At 57.2% G+C, this 13,125-nt stretch overlaps 2 protein-coding genes across 3 annotated transcripts; one reads left to right on the forward strand and one right to left on the reverse strand.

Moving 5' to 3' along the window:
* Nucleotides 1-2: 2 nt before the first annotated feature.
* ABHD8 (abhydrolase domain containing 8) lies at nucleotides 3-6,436 on the forward strand. Of its 2 annotated transcripts, none has more exons than XM_008157801.3 (5): nucleotides 3-174; nucleotides 1,800-2,547; nucleotides 4,517-4,687; nucleotides 4,830-5,046; nucleotides 5,773-6,436. In XM_008157801.3, exons 2-5 carry the CDS (start codon nucleotides 1,808-1,810, stop codon nucleotides 5,926-5,928), a joined length of 1,284 nt encoding a protein of 427 aa, XP_008156023.1. In that variant the 5' UTR covers nucleotides 3-174; nucleotides 1,800-1,807; the 3' UTR covers nucleotides 5,929-6,436. The 2 variants fall into 2 exon arrangements, with proteins under 2 accessions (XP_008156023.1, XP_054573269.1); XM_054717294.1 differs by lacking the exon at nucleotides 3-174 and adding an exon at nucleotides 646-913.
* A 2,554-nt stretch (nucleotides 6,437-8,990) lies between these two features.
* Nucleotides 8,991-12,385, reverse strand: ANKLE1 (ankyrin repeat and LEM domain containing 1). The gene is made up of 9 exons (XM_008157854.3): nucleotides 12,324-12,385; nucleotides 12,096-12,248; nucleotides 11,624-11,729; nucleotides 11,389-11,527; nucleotides 10,397-11,119; nucleotides 10,099-10,276; nucleotides 9,676-9,835; nucleotides 9,440-9,569; nucleotides 8,991-9,177 (listed from the first exon to the last, which is right to left on the reverse strand). Exons 1-9 carry the CDS (start codon nucleotides 12,383-12,385, stop codon nucleotides 9,005-9,007), a joined length of 1,824 nt encoding a protein of 607 aa, XP_008156076.2. The 3' UTR covers nucleotides 8,991-9,004.
* Nucleotides 12,386-13,125: the final 740 nt, after the last annotated feature.

Genomic DNA, 13,125 nt, shown 5'->3' on the forward strand with positions numbered 1-13,125 from the left:
TGCTCAGCAGCGGTGGGATGCCCCCTCGTTGACCACCATTCCAGACCCGCGCCGTCCCGCGTAGACGCGCCCGGCCCGACCCCGCGCCAACATGTAAACGGCTCCTGCAGGCAGACGCTGGCTTCTCCGCCCGGGACCCCTCCGCCCTGCCCCGGGCCCGGAGCCCTCGATGAGGTGAGCGGGGAGTGGGCCCTGGGAGGGGGATATTGAGGCCTCCGGGGCGTCCACTTCGGAGGGGGTGTCCACAAAGTCGGGTTCTTAGGAAGTCGTGGAGCCCCCGTGGCCTTGACCCCGCCACAGTGCTGATAGGCACTCGGGAGGTAGGGGCCTGGCATTAGGGAGGGGGCCTGGCGTGGCGCATCGGTGTCCCCCTCTGCAATCTGGGGTTGGGACCCGCCAGAAGTGGGGGGTGCGGCCTGCTCCCCTTCCATCAGCAAGTATGGGTCACCGAGGGCCTTCGGCGGCAGTCGTTATCCCCGCGGCGCCAAGGATGCGAGTGGGGGAGGGGCTGGTCCCATCTCCAGGCCCTAGAGACAATGGGGGTGTGATGTGCCCATATCCCCCTTGAGTTATGTAACGGCCTGTGGTTGCCATGGACACGGGAGAGATGGCCCAGGGAACAGGATGGAGACCTGGAAGCCCCCAGGCAGAACACTGCCTTCTCCATCTTCATCTCCACCATTAGGGGTTGTGTATCAGACCCCCAGAATCCAGGGTTGGAGCCTCAGCTTGTCCTTCTGTGAAACAGATCCAGCGCCCCATGGTCTTGGAGAGATATGAACAAAGCCTCTGGAGCTCAATCCCAAACCTTGTCCCCCAGGGCCTTACCTTTCAGGAGCCAGGTTTAGAGACTTGGGATTGGGGCATTTTCAGGTGCCTTCAGAGACGCACAGAACATGCTAGCTCAGTGACAGTGAGTTAATGAAAGAGTGCATGTGTGAATGGATTGATAAATGAATGAATGGGCTTAGGAAACCATAACTGCTTTAAATCTGAGCTGGGGGAGATCCTCCGGACTGGGCCATAGTGCCCCCCCCTGCCCCCCCAGGAAGGTCCACCTGACTACACCACCTTCCCTATAAATGCCTCTTGGGCCAGCCATAGCCGGGTCCTTCCTCTCCAGGATAGACCAGAATGGTGAACCACCATGCAGGCGCTGACCAGACAGAACATCTTCCTTTTTCTTTTTCTTTTTCTTTTTTTTAAATATATTTTTATTGCTTTCAGAGGGGAAGGGAGAGGGAGAGAGAGATAGAAACATCAATGATGAGAGAAGCATCGATTGGCTGCCTCCGGCACAACCCCCCACTGGGGATCGAGCCGGCAACCTGGGCATGTGCCCTTGACTGGAATTGAAACTGGGACTCTTCAGTCCGCAGATCGGCGCTCTACCCACTGAGCCAAACCAGCTAGGGCTTTCTTTCTTTCTTTTTTTTAAAATATTTTTATTGATTTCTGAGAGGAAGGGAGAAGGAGAGAGAGAGAAACATCAATGATGAGAAAGGATCATTGATCGGCTGCCTCCTGCACACCCCGCACTGGGGAATCGAGCCTGCAACCCTGACACGTGCCCTGACCAGGAATCCAACCATGACCTCCTGGTTCATAGGGTGATGCTCAACCACTGAGCCATGCTGGCTGGGCCAGACAGAACGAACATATGGGTGCTTGGCTGGCCCTGATCCTCCATAAACTGGAGCCTAGATGGAGCCTCCCAGGGTGACTTGTGCTCCAGGTGTGGGAAGTGGATGGTGAGGGGGCAGCTTCTAGGACCCCTCAGCTGTCTTCCCCACTCACAGGTCACACCATGCTGACCGGGGTGACCGATGGGATCTTCTGCTGTCTCCTGGGTGCACCACCTAATGCAGTGGGGCCACTGGAGAGTGTTGAGTCCAGCGATGGCTACACCTTCGTGGAGGTCAAGCCTGGCCGCGTGCTGCGGGTGAAGCACGCTGGACCTGCTCCAGCTCCAAGCCCACCTCCACCACCACCCGATACAGCGCAGGGGGACCGGTCTGGCCTGGTGCGGTGCCAGCGCCGAATCACTGTGTACCGGAACGGGAGGTTACTGGTGGAGAACCTGGGCCGGGCACCGAGAGCTGACCTCCTGCTTGGGCAGAATGGCTCCGGGGAGCCTCCGGCCTCTCTAGAGGTGGAGCTGGCAGACCCGTCAGGCAGCGATGGCCGCTCGGGCCCAGTCAGTGCTGGGAGTGGCAGTGGCGGGCGACGGCGGCGAGCCCGGCGCCCCAAGAGGACCATCCACATTGACTGTGAGAAGCGTATCACCAGCTGCAAGGGCACACAGGCCGACGTGGTGCTCTTTTTCATCCATGGTGTTGGCGGCTCCCTGGCCATCTGGAAGGAGCAGCTGGACTTCTTCGTGCGCCTGGGCTATGAGGTGGTGGCTCCGGACCTGGCCGGTCATGGGGCCAGCTCGGCGCCCCAGGTGGCTGCAGCCTATACCTTCTATGCGCTGGCAGAGGACATGCGCGCCATCTTCAAGCGCTATGCCAAGAAGCGAAATGTGCTCATTGGGCATTCCTACGGGTGAGCCAACTGGGGAGGTGCGGGGGGAGGTGGAGGTAAGGGGGAGGGGCTGACAGATACTGGACACCCCCATCACAAAACACTGATTTTCCTCATTGAAAAAATCCCATTAACATCTGCACAAGGCAGGGATTCCTACCATCAGTGCTGTTGTTTTAAAGCAGTGTTTCTCACTGTTGACAATTTTGGTCCAGTAATTCTTTTCTGTGAGGGGCTTTCACACGCCCCGTAGGATGGTTAGCCGCATCTCTGACCTCTACCCACTAGATAGCACTGGCACGTGGTCTAGTGATGATCATGACAAAAATGTCTTCAGATGCTGCCAAAGTTCCCCTGGTGGGCAGAACTACCCCTGGCTGAGAACCAATGTCTCCCACTAAGTTCAAAAATTGCTTGCCCTGGAGATCCCAAGGGCCCCAGGGAAAGGCGAATTGGAATCCCATAAATTCTCTTTACAAGGCACAGTTTGCTGTAATTCACCCTCCCTTAAAGGAGTGATAGATAATACCATCTAGCATTTATTTATTTTTATTTTTTTCAATAAATATATTTCTTTATTGATTTCAGAGAGGAAGGGAGGAGAGAGGGATAGAAACATCAATGATGAGAGAGAATCATTGATTAGCTGCCTCCTGCACGCCCCCCACTGGGGACCGAGCCCGCAACCCAGGCACGTGCGCTTGGCCGGAATTGAACCTGGGACCCTTCAGTCCGCAGGCTGATGCTCTATCCACTGAACCAAGCCGGCCAGGGCAACCATCTAGCATTTAGATGAGAGTTCACTCTATGGAAGGCTCTGGGCCTGGGTGCCTGATCACTGTCAAGTGGTACCACTCCCTCCTTTATCCAGAAGGAAAGGCAGAATCCAATCAGCCAGCCAGGTTGAGAATAATTGTTTTAGTGGTTGTAGCCTATGCAATTAGACAAGAAAAAGAAGTGTTACATAAACTTCTGAAAGAAAGGAAGCCAGGCTGGGAGGTAACAGCTCTTATTTGTTTATAGGATAACAACCCCCAAAGTGGATGCTTATGCTAAATGATTTCTCCAATTAAATGATCACTCATCCACGCAGGCTCCTGTGATCCCATAACAATGCTATGAGGTCAGCATAGTTACTTTTTCACACGTGTGGAGATGGAGGCTCAGAGGCTAAGCGTTCTGCCCAAGGGCATTCAGTGAGTCACTGGCACAGTCGGGTCCACCCAACTTCTGCCTGTCCCATCATCCCTTTTTATAGTAGAGCCTGGCAAACTTTTTCTTAAAGGGCCAGATAGTAAATACTTTAGGTTTGTGAATCATCCATCAGTCTCTGTTGTAACTTCACAACTCTAATGTCGTAGCAGGAAAGCAGCCATAATTGTAAACAAGTGGGGTGGCTGTGTTCCCATAAAATTTTACAAAATATTTTATAAATTTACAAAGTTGTAAATTTAGTTTACAACAAGTGGTCACCCTTAGAAGGAATGAGGAGCTGACCGAGGGGGCTCCTCGGGCAGACCCTTCCACCTTGCATAAGGCAGGCAGATGTGGCACACCAGAGGGAAGGGGTACACAGGACACAGTGATTTCCTCTGGGCAGCCAAAGGGTTTGTTCAATCAGATTGCTTTCCCAACAATTGGCAATAGGTAACTCTTACTCCTTTGGAGGTCATGGTACCTTGGGGATCTATTGAAAGTTCTAAGTTCGGATTCTTAAAAAAAATAAATATAATATATATATATATACTACACACACACACACACACACACACACACACACACATTCTACCCTCAACACACACACACACCTCACAATTTCAGAACATTCAAATGCCCAACCCATCCCTCGTCCCCGCGCAATGTCCATGGGCCCTAGGGGAAAAATCTTGGCCTTCATGGACCTGCCTCTGGGTAAGGGGTGTACATTAACCCCCTCACTGTCTGCACCCTTCTGACCACCACCCTTCAACCCCACCTCCCCACTGGGCAGTGTCTCTTTCTGTACGTTCCTGGCGCACGAGTACCCAGACCTGGTGCATAAGGTCATCATGATCAACGGCGGGGGCCCCACGGCACTGGAGCCCAGCTTCTGCTCCATCTTCAACATGCCCACGTGTGTCCTGCACTGCCTGTCACCCTGCCTGGCGTGGAGCTTCCTCAAGTGAGTGACCCCAGTCCTGGCAGACCCTGGCACCTCCCCGAGTTGTGTGGGAGGGGAAACTGCATGGCTGGGGCTAGCGTGGGGGGACAGCCTGGGTGGGCCAATGGCACCAGGACTCCCAGCAGTGCGTCCCTACCACCAGGGCTGGCTTTGCCCGCCAAGGGGCCAAAGAGAAGCAGCTACTGAAGGAGGGCAACGCATTCAATGTGTCGTCCTTCGTGCTGCGAGCCATGATGAGCGGCCAGTACTGGCCCGAGGGCGACGAGGTCTATCATGCTGAGCTTACTGTGCCTGTCCTGCTCGTCCATGGCATGCATGACAAGTTTGTTCCGGTGGAAGAAGACCAGCGCATGGCTGAGGTAGGGGCTCAGCACGTTGGCCACTGTACCCCCAACCCTCCTCGTGCACCCCAGAGGGACTCATCCGTGTTTTTCAGCCCCAGGGACATGGGAGCTTAGCGTTGAGAAATCCAGAAAGTAGGGCTGCCCTGCCCAGCAGCTAGGATTATGCACATAAAAAGGCGCGCTTTACAGCTGGGATTCGTATAAGCGACCAGTGAGTGGGGTGGGCTACAAAACTCTGGGAGAGCAGGCCAGGCAGGTCTTTAGATCAGAGGTTGCCAAAAAGGGGTCTTAGGATCATTAGCACTTGGCATAGCTCTGGACCAGCAGTTCTTAAACCAGTGAGGATTGAGGATTCTGCTCCCTTCCCCCAGCCCCAAGGGAAACCTGGAAATGCCTGCAGACTTTTTTGGTTGTTGCATTAGGGGTGGAGAGGTGGGGAGGTGCGGAGGTGCTACTGGCCTCTGCTGGTGGAGGCCAGGAATGCTGCTTAACACCCTGCAAGAAACAGGATGGCCTTCCAGCAAAGACCAATCAGGCCCCAGATGTCAGTCGTGCTGGGGTTGGGAAATCCTGAGTTGGGCTCCAGCAGGGTGACAGGCTGTCCTCCAGCTCCCCCTGGGGTGAAAGTGCAGCAATGAGGTAGACTTCAGGAGGGCCTTCCCAGTGCTGCAAGCCTTGGGTGGCTAGCGAGGAGTCACAGAGCCGCCAGCGGTGTGCGCCCTGAGCCTTTATCCTCTACAGATCCTGCTTCTGGCCTTCCTGAAGCTCATCGATGAAGGCAGCCACATGGTGATGCTGGAGTGTCCAGAGACGGTCAACACGTTGCTCCATGAATTTCTGCTCTGGGAGCCCGAGCCCCCGCCTACTGTCCTGACTGCGCCTCCTGAGAAGAAGTAGCTGCGGGGCCAGCAGGGCTTTGAGGAAGAGCAGGAGCCTGCGCTGCTGGGTCTGCAGCCAGGAGATCTGGGCAGGCCCTTAACTCTGGTGGGCGGGGTCAGCCTGGGGAGACGCCCCTAGGCTGGCTGGGCTGGGCGTGGCATTCCAGGGAGCCAGGTGGACACACACACGCTCCTCCGCTTGCATCCTGTGGGGCCCAACCAATATGGGGCCCATCCTGCCGGTAGCAGGGACTCTCGTAGAGGATGACCTTGTACAGAAGCCCCCTGCCCAACAAGGCCAAGGCCATGGTCATGGTTGAGGCGACACCCACCCCATTGTCTTACATGTTAGCCATGCTTAATCCAGAGACCCTGGGAGGAGGGGGCGCCCCATTACCCAAGACCCCTCCACTCCCATTCCCTGGCGTTGGTAGCTTTTGTTGTCTAAGGGGGCAGAATGGGGGCACTGGCGCCACAGAACCTGCACATCTCAACCTGTAACTCAATAAAAAGAAGTGACAATCCAAGCCTCCGGACCTGTGCTGGGTGACCAGAGGGCAGGGGGAGGGGGTTCTCCTGAGCCTCAGTTTCCCCATCTGCAAATTGGGCTGATGCAGGTGCCTGCCCTTCCAGGATTGCTTCCCCAATTTCCCCTTCCTCCTTAGAACACGGGTGCTTGGGCAGTATTCCCAGCACAGGAGGAGGAGAGTCAGGGGATGAACTCCTTGTCGCTGTAGGGGAGGAAGAGGTCCATATGGAGGCTGAGGTGAGGATCACTGGATGTCGCATGGGAATAGAGGAGCCATAATGGAGTGCCAACTGTATACAAGGCCCCGTGCTGAGTGCCTGACACCTATCAGTTCACTGAATCCCCTTCACCCCAAGTCACACAGCAAGTCAGTGCCTCTTGCTGTCCCATTTTATTTTCCAACTTGGTTTAGGGTGGCTTTTGTCATGAAGATATTTGTTTTGAAGCCACCACATCGTTTTCTGTCTTGCAGGATTTCCCTGCCCCATGGCCATGCTCTTGTTCCTCTATATTTTACCCTAATGTTTTGTTTTGTTTTTAAAAAAATACATTTTATTGATTTTTTTACAGAGAGGAAGGGAGAGGGATAGAGAGTTAGAAACATCGATGAGAGAGAAATATTGATCAGCTGCCTCCTGCACACCCCCCACTGGGGATGTGCCCGCAACCAAGGTACATGCCCTTGACCGGAATCGAACCTGGGACCCTTCAGTCCGCAGGCCAACGCTCTATCCGCTGAGCCAAACCGGTTTCGGCTACCCTAATGGTGGTATATCTAGGTACACTGGTGGTTTGTGAGGATGGTGGGAGGGGACACCTGACTCCTTGGTTACTGCCTGTTGGGTCCTTTCCCCACTGGTTTATGAGCCACTTTAGTCCAGTGACTCTCACCAGGGGCACAGCTGTCCCGCGGGAAATTCTGGAGACAGTTTTACCACATCTGGGAGGTGGAGGGCGATAGCGACACCTCGTGGGTGGAGTCCAGGGGTGCCTCCTGACTCCTTGCAATGCACAGGACAGCCCCCACCCCCAAAGGAACTGGGCTCCGAGAATCAGTGGAGCAGGGGTTGGGAAACTGTTAGACAAATCCCATCTCTTTGGGGACTTTGGAGGTCTCTGGATTCTTTCCTAGCGACCTGTCTGTGAATTCCTGGGTAGATGACACACTGTTTTAATTGCTGTCACTTTCTCAGGAGACTTGGTGTTTGGGAAGCTGCTCAGCTCAGACAGAGGTTTCTTCAGTTCCATTAAAACGGGAGAGTCCAGCCGAAACCGGTTTGGCTCAGTGGATAGAGCGTAGGCCTGCGGACTGGGAGGTCCCGGGTTCGATTCCGGTCAAGGGCATGTACCTTGGTTGCAGGCACATCCCCAGTGGGGAGTGTGCAGGAGGCAGCTGATCGATGTTTCTCTCTCATCGATGTTTCTGGCTCTCTATCCCTCTCTCTTCCTCTCTGTAAAAACTCAATAAAATATATTTAAAAAAAAAACAAAAAACGGGAGAGTCCAGGCCCCCTCTAGAGGCTGGGAGGGGAGGTGGGGTGTGGGGGGGTGTCGCCTCATGGGCTCCAAAGCGGAGGAACCTAAGTAGGTGAACCTCCGTCCAGGTCAGAGCCGGCCCTGCAGAACCTGGCCAGCTGAAGCTGCGATGAGAAGCAGACAGTGACACCAATGCGCAGCCGATTCCCCCAAGTCCCTAACGGCACTGGACGCTCTGAAGAAACAACTAGAAAACTCAAATGATCCCGCCAACACCTCAGCAGCGCCACAGCCTGGCATTTTACTGAAACTCTTTGCAAATGTGCCTAATCTGAAATCACAGCGCACCACCAGAACTTGGGGCTATTGGTCCCATTTCATGGCGGAAGAAACAGGCTCAGAGAAGCAATGCCAGGAAGCTGGCGTGGCACAGTGACCCCCAGGGCTGGTGTCTTATACCCACAACCCACAAGCTCCCTAGCCCTGGCCTATCCCCATACACAGGTGGCACCTGGAGAACACCAGGGCACTTCCCTTACCCAGGAGACTTTCCACCTGAGTCACCTCTGGCTCAGTGCAGGCCTCTGAGTCACATCCAATCCCCACGATCCCCTGAGGTAGGACCTCACTGTCCCTACTGAGGAAACTGAGGCTCAGACAGGCAAGTCATTGGTCTGAGGCACCCCAGCTGGCAGCAGCAGGACCCAGCTCTTCAACTGGGTAGATGCCCTTCATGCAGCTGAGGAAGCTCCGAGCCCACAGTGCGGGTCCCCTGTGCCTGGAAGATGAACGTGGACTTGGTCTACACAGTCAGGCCCAAACTGCCAAAGCCCTGGCAAGTTCCAAAGTACCAAATGTTTCAAAGAACCTTCTGGTCCACTTGTTCTCCTCCCATGATGGGGAGTTCACGACCTCTCCAGCAGTTCCATCTGTGACAGCGTCCTCCCTTAGCTTGAGGGGGAGATCTTCCCTGCTTCTCATCCCCACCAGCCTTCTAGAACTGGAGAGGGAGGGCTGCTTTCAGCACAGGGCAGCTGGAACGTTCAAACGCCCTGACCTCTACCCAGCCCGATGGGCAGCTTCCCAGTGCTCAGCCACAGGCCTGGATGTCTTGAGGTCGCAACTCTCGCTCACCCTCAGCCAGGAAGACAAGGAGGGCGCGATGCAACAGATGCACTCCCAGGCGGCGGCGGCGGGTGGGTGACCAGCTGGCCACCACTCCGTAGCAGTGTCCTTGTTTCTGGTTGGTCAGTGTCTGGATCCCTGGAGAGATTGGGAGTGAGGTCACAGGGGTAGCCTCTAGCCTCGGTGAACTCCAGGTAGAGAAATGTGACAGTGAGCCCACTGTGTATTCCCCTTAAGCAGGGATAAACCCATGGAGCAAAATATGTGCATACGCAGGTACATCACTGGTGCTCAATAATTACTCATTGAACAAATTAACAGCCCTGAGAGGGAAGGGGTGAGGGAATTGGTAGAGCAAGTGCCCTTCCTGTGACCCCCACCCCACAAGCCAGGCACCCACCTAGAGCATCCACAAGACACGCCTCTCGAGTGTAAGCCTCCACAGCGACCACATGCTGGAAGCAATGCAGGGACACCACACCACGACCACTCGCCCAAATGTCCAAGATCCGGCGCACTTTGGGGCAGGCCTAGGGGGCCGGGGCAAAGTCAGGGGTCTGCCTCCCAATTCCCTCCTTCCTCTACCTGTCCGCGGCCTGGCTGTCCCTGCCCTGACCCTGGTGCTCATCCTCATACCTGTTTTCCTGACCTCCCACGGTAGCCAAGGGCCTCCCAGAGGTGAGCATTTGGCCGGGCCCGTGTTCCCTTGCCCACGTAGAAGATGGCGTGGACAAAAGTCCGAAGGCATTCGGCTGGAGTCAGTGAGGAGGCTCGTGCTGGCAGGTTCCGAGTCTCCCTGGATGAAAAGGCTTGGCTCAGAGAGGGAAACGTGACAAGAGTAGCCCTAGAGAAAATCTCTAAGCTCACAGGGTACATACAACCCACGTCCGGTGGCCCCCATTTTATAAGGCAGCGCCCAAAGACACTCAGCAGCTTGAATGAGTTCCACCTGCCTTTTCTAGACGAAGCTTATGACCAGAGAGAGGGGCCAGCTCCCCTCCTAAGGACGTGCAGCATGTAGGAACCGACCCAGAATTTCCAGCTCCCACTTCTGAGTACCTGGGGTCCAGCAGCAGGTACGTGAAACTGGACTTCACTACCCCCTCCCGCCACCTTCTGCTGGGATCCGGCTGCTCAAACTGCCGGGCAAGTGCATCCTCATCTGCCTGGGCGTCTGGGATTCGGCCTGTCCTCAGGGCCTCAGTCAGCTCTGGGCTGTGCCTCGAAAAGTCTGGGCCTGGGAGGGGAAACTGAGTCAAGAGAGACAGCGGAAGGGGTGGTTCCCAGAGATGAAGAGGGAAGTGGCACCGAGAGCCGGGAGTCTCCGGGGAACTCCGGATGCCCAGAAGGGACTAACCAGCAGCAGCCTGGGCTTCTTCGAGTCGTCGGAGGTAATGTGGGCGGGTGAAGGGCGTGACGGGGCCTGGGCTCTCACCAAGAGCCCGGAGCCTTTGCAGCAGTTCCAGGTCAGACAGGACTGGCAGACACCCGCAAGAGGGGACTGGGTCCCTGCCTCCTGTGGAATGCGCCTCCTCCTCTGTCCGCCAGAGGGCGCCCACCTCACCGTCAAGAGACGATTGGTCATCTGTTAGGAAGTGGAAGTCCAGGGGTCCAGGCAGTGGTTCCGGAGTGGGGCTGTGGGCTGGGCTCCTATCTGGGAGGGACGTGTGGGAGGCGGAGGTCAGAGTCAGGGCCTGTAGAAGGGCCTTTAATTCGGCCTCCTTGCTTGTCATGACGGCTCCATGTTCCAGCGGTGGGGTGTCCGGAGACTTCAGCACCCTCTGGGATGGTCGGATATGAGGCAGGAGTTGCTGCCTGGGCAGTGGCCCGGCCCAGGGGTACGTACGGGGGGCTGGGTCCTTGGCTCCAGAAGCCTCAACTGCTGTGACAAAGGAGGCATCGGAGCTGCAGTCCCAGCCCCCGGGGGAGGACTCCGAGCTGCCATCCTTGTCAACAGCTTCAGGGCAGGCAAGGAGGCTGGAGGGTCCAGGGCTAGCCTTCAGGTCCATGTCCCTGCTGTCGCTTCTGCCCAGTCCTGTGCAGTCCAGCATCACACGGGGGGGTCTAGAGGGGCTGGCATCTAGCTTCTTTCCCTTGAGGGCTGAGCCTGGAGCTGAGGATGAGAGTTGGGGTCAGAGAGCAGGGTGGGGGAAGCCAGAGATGGGAGTTGGATCAGCAGCAGGTGGCTGGAGTCTAAGGGAAAAGAGAGAATGAGTGAAGGCAGCGAGAGCTGACCAGGGACACTGGAACTGAGACCGTCAGAACCAGTGGGAGACGGTGCACATCAGTGAGAGACACGATAAGCCGGTCCACAGGCCAAGCCCCAGCCTCCGCCCAGGCCTCACTCACCACAGGGCTTAGGCTCCGGCTCCTGGGTCTCTAACCGGGTCCGGGGAGGGGTCCTGGTCAGCTTTGGGAGCTCCCTCAGGACGCGCACACAGTCCTGGTGGCCCTGTTGTTCTGCCAGGTCCAGTGGCCGGAGTCCATCCTGCAGCGGCGCCATCAACAGGGGGCACCCGACGCCCTCTTTCCTCCCTTCCTCCCGCTCTCCAGGCCTGCCCTTCCGCTCCTCCAGGGCCCTCACCTGGTCGAGCAGCCGGGGGTCCGCTCCCTGGCTCAGCAGCAGCTCCAGGCTGCGGCTACAGCCCCAGGCGGCGGCCACGTGCAGCGGTGTCAGCGCCTCTGCCGATCTGGGGCAGGAGTGGAGGCGTGTACTCGATCTCTGTCCCCCATCTCCACCCTCCAGCCTGAGGCATCCTCGGAATCTAGATCTTAACGCCCTCAGCCTGGGATTCAAATCCCTGCTCTCGGTTCTACCCCTGGACCCGAAACTTTGATCCCCGTTTTGGCCTCAGCGCCACCCCACCCCCCACCCTCATTCTGGGGCCCTCGCCCTCCCCTAGTTCCACAAGCTCCTCCCGGGGGTACCGACTCCCCACCCTGGGAACGTGGGATGCACTCTCTGGGACTGAGGCCACGCCTTCCGACCGGGGAGACCCCTTCCCTACGGGGAATGCCCCACTCAGGGCTCAGGGACCAGACCAGACCCGCCTCACCGAACGTTGGGGTCCCCGCCTCGGCACAGCAGAGCCTTGAGGCAGCGCAGAGCGCGTGGGTGCCGGGCCCCCGCCGCCAGGTGGACAGCGGCCGCGCCATCCGCTAGCACCAGGTTGGGGTCCGCGCCGCGGCGCAGCAGCTCCTCCACAGCCCTGCGATCAGGGGGTCAGAGTGGACCGCCACCCTCGCCCCCTGCCCCGGCCCGCCCGCCCCGGTCCCGTCCTCACTGCAGCTCCTCCTCCTGCAGCGCTGCCCGCAGCCGCCAAGCCAGCTCCGCCGAGGCGCCCATGCCCGCGCCGTCCCCCAGCCTGACAGTTTCAAACTTCCCGCGGCGACCTTGTGCGCACGCGCCGCCCCGCCCCTGGGCTCTGTGCCCGGGTGCCCCGTAGGGTACCCAGCCAGGCTGCCCCGCGTCGCACCTGCATGGCACACTTGCGGATTCGAGCTTCAGTGCCCACCCAGGTCCGCGACCTCGAGTGGTGCTCAGGTAGAGCCTGGAGGGTGTACCATTTTCTGGTCTCAAAACGGGGAAACGCGGACACAGCCTGCTGAAGGAGGCGGAGCTACGACCCGGTGACTTGGAGGTGCCCACGGCTGAAGAGGCCTCCGTTAGCCCGCAAATTTAATTACCAGCTCCCGCCTCTAGCTCTGCGACGCCTGTTTGCAGTCTCACGGAGCCAGGAGGTCGTGCCTTGGTGCTCTGGGCCTTAGTTTTCCCATCTGCAAAATGGGAGAACCCCTTCCAGGCTGGTGTGATGTAGAGTCAGTGTGTTTCATCACAGGATCCTGGCACACGGGTGCCCCCAATAAATGCTATGGGAAGGAAAGCTGTTGCTCAGTAAGGCCATTTTAATCTCATATGGAACTGAGAATCTATCTGGTAAACCTTTTTCACTGTTGCTCATTATCCAGATAGCTGAATAGTGGACCTGTTGTGCCTGTCTTGTCTCCCTTCTGGGGAGCACCCACACTATTTCCTGGGACCTGTAGTCCTCCCCTTCTCAGGAGAGGCTTGATCCGGGCCTGAAC

The sequence above is a fragment of the Eptesicus fuscus genome, chromosome 6, assembly GCF_027574615.1.
Source record: "Eptesicus fuscus isolate TK198812 chromosome 6, DD_ASM_mEF_20220401, whole genome shotgun sequence".
NCBI classification, from domain to species: domain Eukaryota; kingdom Metazoa; phylum Chordata; class Mammalia; order Chiroptera; family Vespertilionidae; genus Eptesicus; species Eptesicus fuscus.